The following is a 13,393-nucleotide window of genomic DNA, read 5'->3' on the forward strand; positions in this document are numbered from 1 at the left end:
ACATCAAAGGCTCTGAAAAGTCCTGCAGACAAGTAGCCTTCACTTTGTTGAAGTTGCTGTTTCTCAAGCTTATTTGAACTTGGAGGTTAAATTGTTGTTTTCATAATACCTAGGAACACACTGTGAAGCTATGTTTTAGGGAGGGACCAGGTCCTAGCAGAGGACACTTTTTTATCTGCCACCAAACCATTGGGGCAGAGGGCTGAGTTCATCACACATCTCACTTCATGACACGTCAACGTTGTCTGTCAGTCCCTGCAAGGTCCCTCTCGGTTATTTTATTTATTTACTTATTTATTTATTAATTATTTGAGACAGAGTCTCGCTCTGTGACCCAGGCTGGAGTGCAATGGCACGATCTCAGCTCACTGCAACCTCCACCTCCTGGGTTCAAGCAATTCTCCTGCCTTGCCTCCCGAGTAACTGGGATTATAAGTGTGCGCCACCGCACTGACTAATTTTTGTATTTTTAGTGGAGACAGGGTTTTGCCATGTTGGCCAGACTGGTCTCGAACTCCTGACCTCAAGCCATCTGCCTGCCTTGGCCTCCCAAAGTGCTGGAATTACAGATGTGAGCCACTGCATCCGGCTATTTTTTATTTTCTATTATTTTTACTTTTTTGTAGAGATGAGATCTCTCTGTGTTGCCCAGGCTGGTCTTGAACTCCTGGCCTTAAGCGATCCTCCTGCCTCAGCCTCCTGAGTAGCTGGGACTACAGCTTGAGCCACCGTGCCTAACTTCCTCTTGGTGTTTCTTTTCTCTTCTTTTCTTTTTTTTTTTTGAGATGGCATCTTGCTCCCGTCACCCAGGCTGGAGTGCAGTGGCACAATCTTGGCTCACTGCAACCTCCACCTCCCGGGTTCAAGCAATTCTCCTTCCTCAGCCTTCCGAGTAGCTGGGATTATAGGCATGTGCCATCATGCCTTGCTAATTTTTGTATTTTTAGTAAAGACGGGGTTTCGCCATGTTGGCCAGGCTGGTCTCGAAGTCCTGACCTCAGGTGATCCGCCTGCCTTGGCCTCCCAAAGTGCTGGGATTACAGGTGTGAGCCACAACACCCAGCCGGTATTTCTTAACTGATTCATATTTTGTTGTTCCCTATTCCTCTTCCCCCACCCCCAGGCCACTGAGCCCTGTGCTAGATGTGGGGAAGCTCCTGAACTCTGCTGTGTCACCAAGAATCACATCATAAACACTGTCCCACATAACCTGGACAAATAATGTTTTAAAGGTTGCTTAATAATCTGAATGACGTGATCATAATTTATGTAACTGCTCCTCGGTTTGGAGGCACTTAGATTCAGTTTTTTATTTTTGTGAAGGTCAAGATAGTGAGTCATTTTTTTCCTTTCTAAATTATTTCCTTGCGAAATAGGCTAAAGAGCGCATTCCTTATTTTAGTTTTTCTTTTAAAACATACTAGATTGCTGGCTGGGCACCATGGCTCACACCTGTAATCCCAGCACCTTGGGAGGCCGAATTGTAGCTGCTGGCACCCCCACTCCACCCCCTTGCCAGGCCCTGTTTGGCCATGCCTGTTGTCCACAGTGTCTGACACAGGGTCTGGCACCTAGTAGGTCCTCAGGAAGTGGGGTCCCTTCCTGATTGAGCAGGTATGCAGAAGGCCAGCCCCCCATCCCCAGGCAGGGCAGGACCCGCGTCCTTGCAGGCGGAGGGGAGAATGCGTCATCTGGGCGCCCTGGTTATCCCCACCAGCTGCAGGACCACACCACCAGCTGCAGCCACCTGCACCGTGTCCTTAGGCCCTTGTCATGCTTTGAACTTGAAACTTGCAGTAAATTCCTTTGTGGCTCTTGTCTGGGCAGGAATCACTATCTAGGGAATAAATCAACTGCATGTAGGAGGTTAATTTAAATTTTTTTTTTTTTTTTTTGAGACAGTCTCACTCTGTCGCCCAGGCTGGAGTGCAGTGGCACGATCTCGGCTCACTGAAACCTCCACCTCTTGGGTTCAAGCGATTCTCCTGCCTCAGCCTCCCAAGTAGCTTGGATCATAGACACCCACCACCACACCCAACAAATTATGGTATTTTTAGTAGAGACGGGGTTTCACCATGTTGGCCAGGCTGCTCTTGAACTCCCGACCTCAAGTGATCCACCCACCTTGGCCTCCCAAAGTGACCAAAGTGATAGGATTACAGGCATGAGCCATCGTGCCTGGCCTATTTTAATTATTTTAGAGATGAGGCTTCACTCTGTCTCCCAGGCTGGAGTGCAGTGGTACGATCATGGCTCACTGAAGCTTCCATTCCCTGGGCTCAAGCAATCCTCCTGCCTCAGCCTCCCAAGTAGCTGGGACTACAGGAGCAAGCCACCATGTCTGGCTAATTTTTGTATTTTTTGTAGAGACAGGGTCTCACTGTGTTACCCAGGCTGGTCTCAAACTCCTGGCCTCAAGCGATCCTCCTGTCTCAGACTCCCAAAGTGTTGGGATTACAGGCGTGAGCCATGGCGCCCAGCCTCATGTGAGGTTTAAGTCTGTGTTGCTGGGCCCAGCTGGAAGTCAGTAGCGGCTCTTTGCCTTCATGCAGGTTTGCTGGGGAACTTGGAGGGCAGTGAGGCCCAGGCTGTGCCCGTAGGGAGCTCCCAAACAGCTTGCCTTTGACTGGCCTGTGAGGATATGGACTGAGGAAGCACCTGTTAACCAGGTTTCAGAAACTCCATTGTACATACGTCGACTCCCCTGGGAGGAGTCTTAGGACATGGTGAATGTCAGTGCTGGGAAGGACCTTAGCTATTTCTGACCTGGTCCTTTGTTATGTCATGAGGAAACTGAGGCACCCATCTGGGAAGGCACAGACTTGGCTTGCCCCGGCCAAGCCAGTGTGTCCCTGATGACTCCCTGGAGAGACAGGGAATTTCCCATGGTTTCCCAACTGCAGGAAACTGAAAATGTCTCAGCATGCATGGAATTTGATGAGGGTTTTGTCCCTGTGATGCGGGGGCAGCTGAGGGTCCCACTACTGAGAGGAAGAATGAAGCGAAGTACCACGTGCAGTTGCCATGGGCTCGTGGCTTGGATTTTTGCAGCTGTTGAAACAGCTGGACCCTGGGCCTGTGACCCCTGGGAGGGGAGGGAGTTGGGGAGAGATTACCTGAGGGTCCGCCTGGGCCGGGACAGCTGGGGACAAGGACAGCTGAGCAGGCAGCTTCTCACCAAGAATAGCCATGCTGGGTCACCTTCCACCTAGGGACCCTTCTCTGGGCTCTAAGCACGGAGGGCGGGTAGAAACAGATCTTAGCTGGGCTACAGCGGTTCTGTTCAGTTAGCAGAGGTCACAGAGCTCTCTGTCTGCATAGGAAAGTGCCCTAGAAATGGATATGGGGTAGGAGCTGGCGCCTGCCAGGCACCCACTGTGCGTGTGGTCAAGACGAATGGTTCTGGCTCGGCATGGTAGCTCACAACACCTATAATCCCAGCACTGTGGGAAGCCAAGGTAGGAGGATCACTTGAGGCCAGGAGTTTGAGACCAGCCTGGCCAACATGGCAAAACCCCATCTCCAAAAAAAAAAAAAATAGCCTGGCGTGCTGGCGCACACCTATAATCCTGGCTACACAGGAGGCTGAGGCATGAGAATTTCTTGAACCTGGGAGGCGAAGGTTGTGGTGAGCAGAGATTGCGCCATTGCACTCCAACCTGGGGACTCCAGCCTGGGCAACAGAGTGAGACTCTGTCTCAAAAAAACAAAAGAGGGAGGGTTCTGAAGCCAGACCAGCTGGGTGTCCTACTCGGCCTGGATGACCTTACCCTGTTTCCAAATCTGCAAGGTAAAAATATGATGTGTTCTTATAATGAATAGCCCGGCATGGTGGTGCATGCCTGTAATCCCAGCTACTTAAGAAGCTGAGGCAGGAGAATCACTTGAACTCGGGGAGCGGAGGTTGGAGTGAGCTGAGATTGCACCAGTGTACTCCAGCCTGGGCAACAGAGCGAGACTCCGACTCAAAAAAAAAAAAAAAAAGTGCTCTGTCCATTGAGGAACATGCAGTTGGCACTTCATAAATGTAGATGCTATTTTAATTATTTTTTTTGTTATATATTATATTTGTTTTTTATAGAGACAGGGTCTTGCTATGTTGCCCACACTGGTCTTGACCTCCTGGGGTCAAGTCATCCTCCCGTCTCAGCTTCCCAAGTAGCTGGGATTAGAGGCTGTACCACTGCACCCAGTTTATTTTATTTATTTATTTATTTATTTATTTTTAAGAGATGGGAATCTTGCTATGTTGCCGAGGCTGGTCTTGAACTCCTGGACTCAAGTGATCTGCCTGCCTCGACCTCCCAAAGTGCTGGGATTACAGTTGTAAGCCACTGTGCCTGGATTATTTTATTTTCTTTCTCTTTTCTTTTCTTTTCTTTTCTTTTCATTTCTTTTCTTGAGATAGGGTCTTGCTCTATCACCCAGGCTGGAGTGCAGTGGTGCCATCTCTGCTCACTGTAACTTCTGCCTCCTGGGTTCAAGCTATTCTCGTGCCTCAGCCTCCCAAGTAGCTGGGACTACAGGCATATGCCACCACTCTTGGCTAATTTTTTTTTTTTTTTTTTTTTTGAGGTGGAGTCTCGCTCTGTCGCCCAGGCTGGAGTGCAGTGGCCGGATCTCGGCTCACTGCAAGCTCCGCCTCCCGGATTTACGCCATTCTCCTGCCTCAGCCTCCCGAGTAGCTGGGACTACAGGTGCCCGCCACCTCGCCCGGCTAGTTTTTTGTATTTTTTAGTAGAGACGGGGTTTCACTGTGTTAGCCAGGATGGTCTCGATCTCCTGACCTCGTGATCCGCCCGTCTTGGCCTCCCAAAGTGCTGGGATTACAGGCTTGAGCCACCGCGCCCAGCCTAATTTTTGTATTTTCAGTAGAGACGGGGTTTCCCCATGTTGGCCAGGCTGGTCTCAAACTCCTGACCTCAAGTGATCTGCCCCCCAAAGTGCTGGGATTATAGGCATGAGCCACTGTGCTTGGCACGAGACTGGGTAATTTATAAAGAAAAAGAAGTTTAATGGACTCACAGTTCCATGTGGCCGGGGAGGCCTCACAATAGTGGCAGAAGGCAAAAGGCACGTCTTACATGGCAGCAGACGAGAGAGAATGAGAGCCAAGTGGAAGGGGAGACCTCTTATAAAATCACCAGATCTTGTGAGACTTATTCACTACCACGACAACAGTATGGGAAAACCACCCCCGTGATTCATTCAGCTCCCACTGTGTACCTCCCAAAACGTGGGAATTATGGGAGCTTCAATTCAAGATGAGATTTGGGTGGGGACACAGCCAAACCAAATCAGCTCTGCTGCCTATTGTCTGGGAGCTCAGGTGAAGCACCTTGTATCTCTGAGCCTCAGTTTTCTCATCTGTGAAATGGGGGCAGTTGGGGATCAGATGAGCTATCGTATCTTAAGCTCTTAGCACGGAGCCTCATGCAAGCCTGTGATTACTATGGTTGTTTTTTGTTTGTTTTGTTTTGTTTGTTTGTGTTTTTGAGATGGAGTCTCACTTTGTCACCCAGGCTGGAGTCAGTGGTGCTGTCTCAGCTCACTGCAACCTCTGCCTCCCGGGTTCAGGCGATTCTCCTGTCTTAGCCTCCTGAGTAGCTGGGATTATAGGCACCCACCACTACGTTCTGCTAATTTTTTTGTATTTTCAGTAGAGATGGAGTTTCACCATGTTGGCCAGGCTGGTCTTGAGCTCCTGACTTCAGGTGATACGCCTGCCTCAGCCTCCCAAAATGCTGGGATTACAGGCGTGAGCCACCAAACCTAGCCACCTTTCCACCTTCGTGGGTCTGTGGACCCTGAGGCCTTAGGCTGGGCTGCAGCTTGGGGAGGGGAGAGAGGGGGGTGCCCAGGAGAGAGTCAGGAGGGTTTTCTTTTCTGTCCCAAGAGAGACAGAAGGGGACATCTTTATGCAAGAAGTCTGTGGCTGTGTCCCTCTATTAGAAAATAGGCTGGGAGCCTTTTGTGTGCCCTGTAACTGTCTGAGGGCGAGGATGGGGGTCTCGGGGACCACTTGCACAACATCTGGGTCACACATGGGGCCACAGGGGGTCTCAGGTCAACAGCTGAGGGCCTGAGCCCACCCGGTGGGCAGGTGGCTTTTTTTTTTTTTTTTTTTTTTTTTTTTTTTTGAGACGGAGTCTCGCTCTGTCCCCCTGGCTGGAGTGCAGTGGCCGGATCTCAGCTCACTGCAAGCTCCGCCTCCCGGGTTCAGGCCATTCTCCTGCCTCAGCCTCCCGAGTAGCTGGGACTACAGGCGCCCGCCACCTCGCCCGGCTAGTTTTTTTGTATTTTTTAGTAGAGACGGGGTTTCACTGTGTTAGCCAGGATGGTCTCGATCTCCTAACCTCGTGATCCGCCCGTCTCGGCCTCCCAAAGTGCTGGGATTACAGGCTTGAGCCACCGCGCCCGGCCGGGGAGGTGGCTTATAATCTTTGAGAATGGGTTCATCCCTGGCCCGGGACTTACAGTTCCCTTGAGAAGTGGAAAGCCCTTGCTTCTGTGTTTGTTTTGCTTTTGTGTTTTTGTTTTTGTTTTTGAGATGAAGTCTTTCTCTTTCCCCCAGGCTGGAGTAAAGTGGTATGATTTCAGCTCACTGCAACCTCCACCTCCCAGGTTCAAGTCATCCTCCCACCTCAGCCTCCTGAGTAGCTGGGATTACAGGCGCCCGACACCACACACGGCTAATTTTTTTTTTTTTTTTTTTTTTTTTTTTTTTTGAGACGGAGTCTAGCTCTGTCGCCCAGGCTGGAGTGCGGTGGCCGGATCGCGGCTCACTGCAAGCTCCGACTCCCGGGTTTATGCCATTCTCCTGCCTCAGCCTCCCGAGTAGCTGGGACTACAGGCGCCTGCCACCTCGCTTGGCTAGTTTTTTTGTATTTTTTTTAGTGGAGACGGGGTTTCACCGTGTTAGCCAGGATGGTCTCGATCTCCTGACCTCGTGATCTGCCCGCCTCAGCCTCCCAAAGTGCTGGGATTACAGGCTTGAGCTACCACGCCTGGCCACACCCGGCTAATTATTTTATTTTTAGTAGAGACGGGGTTTCACCATATTGGTCAGGCTGGTCTGGAACTCCTGATCTCAGGTGATCTGCCTGCCTCGGCCTCCCGAAGTGCTGGGATTTCAGGCGTGAGGCACCGCGCCCAGCCTGGAAACATTGCTTCTGAGGGCATACTTTCCTGGGGACACTCTGGAGGGCTGGAGGAGTAGGGGGAGACCTGAGGAGGACCGGCCCAAGACCACACAGCCAACCATTCCTGCCTTGGTTTCCATGGCAAGACCTCATCTCTACAAAAAATACAAAAATTAGCCCAGTGTAGTGGCAGGTGTCTGTGATTTCAGCTACTCAGGAGGCTAAGGTGGGAGCATCGCTGGAGCCCAGGAAGTCAAGGCTGCAGTGAGCCATGATCTCGCCAATGCACTCTAGTCTAAGTGACAGAGCAAGACCCTGTCTCAAAAAACAAATAAATAAGGGTTAGGTGTGGTGCCTCATGCCTATAATCCCAGCACTTTGGGAAGCCAAGGCAGGCGGATTACTTGAGGTCAGGAGTTTGAGACCAGCCTGGCCGACATGGTGAAACTCCGTCTCTACCCAAAAATACAAATCAGCCACTTCCCAACCCTAGACTCTGTGCACCTGGGGCCACCCAGGGGCCAGTTCCACGCCAGCCCTAACAGCCACCTCTTTCCCTCTCCCTCTCCTTCTCTGCAGGCTCCCCGCTGCACAAGCAGTCATCCGGACCCTCCTCCTCCCCGGCCGCAGCTGCTGCCCCCGAGAAGCCGGGCCCCAAGGCGGCGGAAGTGGGGGATGACTTCCTGGGGGACTTTGTGGTGGGCGAGCGGGTGTGGGTGAATGGCGTGAAGCCAGGCGTGGTGCAGTACCTGGGCGAGACGCAGTTCGCACCGGGCCAGTGGGCCGGCGTGGTGCTGGACGACCCGGTGGGCAAGAACGATGGCGCGGTGGGCGGCGTGCGCTACTTCGAGTGCCCGGCCCTCCAGGGTATCTTCACGCGGCCCTCCAAGCTGACCCGGCAGCCCACGGCCGAGGGCTCGGGGAGTGATGCCCACTCCGTGGAGTCACTGACTGCCCAGAACCTGTCATTGCATTCGGGCACGGCCACACCCCCGCTGACCAGCCGCGTCATCCCCCTGCGGGAGAGCGTCCTCAACAGCTCCGTGAAGACGGGCAACGAGTCGGGCTCCAACCTTTCCGACAGCGGCTCTGTGAAGCGGGGCGACAAGGACCTGCGCCTGGGAGACCGTGTGCTGGTGAGTGCCGGCAGTACTGGGCTCTGGGCCCAGCCTCCCTTCCCTCCCCTGCTCCGCCTCACTTGGCCGAGCTGGCCCCCCCGGGCTGGGCAGGGTGGGGACTCAAAGGGGTCTCAGACAGGGTCCAGCCTGGGATACCCATTCCTCATCAGGACCATACAGAGTGACAAGACAGGAGACTGTTGCTGTGTGACCCTGGGCAAGTGTCTTAAACTTTCTGGGCCTCACTCTTTCTATCGGTAAAATGGGATTTTTTTTTTTTTTTTTTTTTTTGAGATGGAGTTTTGCTCTTGTCATCCAGGCTGGAGTGCAGTGGCATGATTTCAGCCGGCTGCAACCTCCACCTCCCGGGTTCAAGCGATTCTCCTGCCTCAGCCTCTCAAGTAGCTGGGATTACAGGCATGGGCCACCATGCCCAGCTAATTTTTGTATTTTAGTAGAGACGGGGTTTCACCATGTTGACCACGCTGGTCTCGAACTCCCGACCTCAGGTGATCCACCCACCTTGGCCTCCCAAAGTGCTGGGATTACAGGTGTGAGCCACCGTGCCCCACCAAAATGGGAATTTTAATCATACTTCAGTCGTAGTTGGAGATGCATTAAAATGTATCACTCATTTTAGACAGTGCCTAATACTACGTACCACATACATTTTGGCCATTATTGATATTATCTACTGATCCAACTCATCCACATGCACGTGCCAGGCATGTACTGGAAAAGGCTGGGAACTGGATGTTCTCAAGACCCCTGGTCCTGGCCAGGCACAGTGATTCATGCTTGTAATCCTAGCACTTTGGGAGGCTGAGGTGGGAGGAATACTTGAGCCCAGTAGTTCAAGACCAGTCTAGGCAACATAGTGAGACCCTGTCTTTACAAAAAAATACAAAAAATATTAGCATGGCCCTGTACTCCCAGCTACTCAGGAGGCTGTGGTGGGAGGATGGCTTGATCCTGGGAGTTAGAGGTTGCAGTGAGCCAAGGTGGTGCCACTACACTCTAGCCTGGGTGACAGAGCCAGACTCTGTTTCAATAATAATAATAATAATAAGGCCAGGCATGGTGGCTCACACCTGTAATCCCAGCACTTTGGGAGGCCAAGGCGGGCAGATCACCTGAGGTCAGGATTTTGAGACCAGCCTAGCCAACATGGCGAAACACCACCTCTACTAAAAATACAAACATTAGCCAGCTGTGATGGCGTGTGCCTATAGTGCACACGCAAAAATTAGCTGGGCATGGTGGCCCATGCCTGTAATCCCAGCTACTTGGGAAGCTGAGGCGGGAGAATCACTCGAACCCAGGAGGGAGAGATTGCAGTGAGCTGAGATCACACCACTGCACTCCAGCCTGGGTGATAGAATGAGACTCTGTCTCAAAAACGCAATAATAATAATAATGGTAATAACCCCTTGCCCAGGGCCAGGAGGTGCAGACACCTTATCAGCTACAACCCGAGTGATCAGTGTCGTTGAAGTTGAGAGAATTGGGTCGCTGGAGCTGACAGCTTCCTGCCAGGGGCGCCTCTTCTCCACTAGTCCCAGCTGTTAGGGCCAGGTTGGAAAGGGGTCAGTGACCCCCAAGTCTTCTAGAGTATGAATACAGCAGTGACCTGGGTTGGTGGTGGTCAGGTGGACGGGACAGGGCTGTGTTTTCCTATCCAACCAGGCTGTGGTGGCCTTGGGCTAACCCTACGCCTGGGACCACAGCATTGGGAAGAGACTCACAGGGTACAAGGAAGTCCCTGATGGGGCCTTCTGGGCCTGGGGTATGAGGAGCTGTCGGTGGGGCAGGGGTCCCTGTGTCCATTCTGCAAAGCTTCCTGGGGGAAGGTGGGAAGTCATTCCAACCCAAGGTGGGGAGCACAGGCTTGGAGCTCCAAAGCCTAGTGGAGAAGGGCAGGGGGTCTGGGGACCCAGAGCAGGGACCCCCAAAGAGTATTACTGCCTAGGGTCCTCCCCCCCTGCTCTGAGAACCTGGCAAAGGTTTCTCCTGGAGGTTTCTGGAAAGAGCCTTTGGGGTTGTGGGCAGGGGTATGAGAGGAGATGTTTACACCCATGGCCCTGTTGAATCCTCAAGCCAGTGCTGTGATGTGGTTTTATCATCCTTACTTTATGGATGGGGAAACTGAGGCTCAGGGAAGTTTTTTTGTTTTGTTTTGTTTTGTTTTGTTTTCTAGTTTTGCTCTGTCGCCAGGCTGGAGCGCAGTGGCGCAATCTCGGCTCACTGCAACCTCTGCCTCCCAGGTTCAAGCAATCCTCCTGCCTCAGCCTCGCGAGTAGCTAGGACTACAGGCACATGCCACCATGCCCAGCTAATTGTTTATATTTTTAGTAGAGGTGGGGTTTCACCATGTTGGCCAGGATGGTCTTGATCTCTTGACCTGCCCATCTCGGCCTCCCAAAGTGGTGGGATTACAGGAGTGAGCCACCGCGCCCAGCCTCAGGAAAGTTTAATAACTTGTCTGAAGTGACAAGTGCCTGCCCACTGAGCTGTGTCCCTCTCTGCCCTGGCCAGGGTGAGGGCTCTGCTTTTTTTTTTTTTTTTTTTTTTTTTAAACAGGGTCTTGTTCTGTTGCCCAGGATGGGGTGCAGTGGTGCAGTCATAGCTCACGGCAGCCTCAAACTTGGTCTCAAGCAATCCTCCTGCCTCAGCCTCCCAAGAAGCTGGGACTACAGGCCCATGCCACCACACCTGGGACCACGCCTTTGCTAGCCTGGTTCCCCTGGACAGAACTTCCCCTGGGTGACCTGGTGGTGAGCGTGGCCAGATGTGGTCCCTGCCCTCCAGCCATCTCCAGCTTACAGGAGACAGACCACGAGGCCAGTGACCACAGATATTAGTGTCTCCTTATAGAGTCTGCCAAGTGTCCCGTGGTGCTCTCAGAGCCTGGCCTGGTGGGGACATTGCCCCGAGGAATGGTGTGAGGGCAGAACTTAGGGAATGGCCTGGCATCGGCCTAGTGATGTGGGGCCAGAACATCATGCCAGGCAGAGACCCGTGGGCTGAGAGACTAGAGAAACTGTGAGAAGAGGCCCGGCGCGATGGTTCACACCTGTAATCCCAGCACTTTGGGAGGCCGAGGCAGGTAGATCACCTGAGGCCAGGAGTTTGAGACCATCCTCACCATTACGGTGAAACCCCCTCTCTACTAAAAATACAAAAATTAGCCGGGTGTGGTGGTGGGTGCCTGTAGCCTGAGCTACTCGAGAGGCTGAGGCAGGAGAATCGCTTGAACCTAGGAGGTGGAGATTGCAGCGAGCCGAGATAGTGCCATTGCACTCCAGCCTGGGTGACAGAGCGAGACTAGAAAAAAAAAAAAACTGAAAAGAGCAGGGAGGCTGAGTGGTCAGTGGGGGAAGCCAGGGAAAGATCACAGCCCAGAGGCTGACCTGGGTGACCCCACAGGGCCAGGAGTCTGGGATGGAGCTGGGTCTTTGCTATAAGAGTCGAGGTAGCGGTGGAAGCTGCAGCCACGTGACGGATTCCTGGGTTAAGGACATCGCACCTGCTGCTTGGTGGGGATGGGATCGGAGGGGGCAAGAGTGGAGCAGGGGCCGGGCGTGGTGGCTCACACCTGTAATCCCAGCACTTTGGGAGGCCAAGGTAGGCAGATCACCTGAGGTCAGGAGTTTGAGACCAGCCTGGGCAACATGGGGAAACCCCATCTCTACTAAAAAATACATGGGGACGGGCACCTGTAATCCTAGCTACTCAGGAGGTTGAGGCAGGAGAATCACTTGAACTTGAGAGGTGGAGGTTGCAGTAAGCCGAGAGGGTGCAACTGCATTCCAGCCTGGGCAACACAGCAAGACTCCATCTCAAAAAAAAAAAAAAAAAAAAAAGACCAGACTGGAGCAGGAACAGCAGTGCCCAGGAAGGAGGCTGGACTCCTGGCCCCCTGCACCATCCTGTCCAAAGAACTTGTTTTGGGACTGTCACTCTGCTCTTCCTCTTGTGGTTCTCAGGAACGCCAAACCCAGCCAACAGGACCCGGGCAAACGGCTTAGTCTCCCTGACCTGTCCTTCAGGATCTCCGGGGTCTGAGGGCACCTGCTGGGGGTGGACACAGCAGGGAAATCAGGCCTGGGTCTGTGTTATTGGACAAGTCACTTATAGAGCCCCATCCTCATTCATTCATTGATTCACTTGCCATGTGTCCGTTCAGCAAAATGGCCATGGCCCAGCACTCTTGTTTTGTTCTATGCTTTTTTGGGGAGCATTAAGAGAGCTGATGGCAGCCGGGCACGGTGGCTCACGCCTGTAATCTCAGCACTTTGGGAGGCCAAGACAGGCAGATCAGTCAAGGTCAGGAGTTGGAAACCAGCCTGGGCAATGTAGCAAGACCCTGTCTCTACTAAAAATACAAAAAAAAAAAAAAAAAAAAAAAAAAAAGCCAGGTATGGCAGTGTATGCGTATGCTCCCAGCTACTAGGGAGGCTGAGATGGGAGGATCACTTGAGCTTAGGGAGTCAAGCCTGCAGTGAGCCATGATCAGACCACTGCACTCCAGCCAGGGCAACAGAGTGAGATGCTGTCTCAAAAAAAAAAGGAGAGAGAGAACTGGTGGATGTGAGAATGTGTCATAGTCTGCAAGGAGCTATGGCTGTGCACAGTCTGACTAATATCGTGGGAGTGCCCTGGGCATGGGCCTGTGACTCTGCTAGGGCGGGAAGTGGAGGCTCTGGGGGTTACCGACCAGCCTAGATTGCTCGCTGGATTGGGGAGCAGCAGGTTTGAGGCCAGTTTGATCCTGCCTGGCATTCCCCCTGTACCTGCTCTCCCTGCAGGGTGTGGGAGCTTCTGACCATCTCAGGGTGTGGTGTGCAAGAGAGGGGCACGAGGTGGACACTGCCACTGCTCTAGAAGTGTCTGCTAAGACCTGGCCTGTCTGCAGGGTTGGCAGCAGCAAGGGGGCTGGGCTACCTTGACCTTGACTTCTCAATCTTTAAGTAGATTGCATCCTATGGTTGACACATTGCTTTCTAGGTACATACCTCACACTAGACACTGTGCCTAGCACTTTTTTTTTTGAGACAAGGTCTCGCTCTGTCACCCAGGATGGAGTGCAGTGGTGCAGTCATAGCTCACTGCAGCCTCAAACTCTTAGGCTCA

At 52.6% G+C, this 13,393-nt stretch overlaps 1 protein-coding gene across 10 annotated transcripts in view; it reads left to right on the plus strand.

The window, feature by feature from the left end:
* The window catches only part of CLIP2 (CAP-Gly domain containing linker protein 2), a 115,066-nt gene that overhangs the window by 42,905 nt on the left and 58,768 nt on the right, over positions 1–13,393 (plus strand). For all 10 annotated transcript variants that reach the window (XM_045389722.3, XM_074034766.1, XM_074034769.1 and 7 more), the window contains one exon: positions 7,722–8,278. In XM_045389722.3, the coding sequence (XP_045245657.2) occupies positions 7,722–8,278 (557 nt within the window). The remainder of the gene's footprint in view (positions 1–7,721; positions 8,279–13,393) is intronic.

The sequence above is a fragment of the Macaca fascicularis genome, chromosome 3 (genome assembly GCF_037993035.2).
Source record: "Macaca fascicularis isolate 582-1 chromosome 3, T2T-MFA8v1.1".
Classification (NCBI taxonomy): Eukaryota; Metazoa; Chordata; class Mammalia; order Primates; family Cercopithecidae; genus Macaca; species Macaca fascicularis.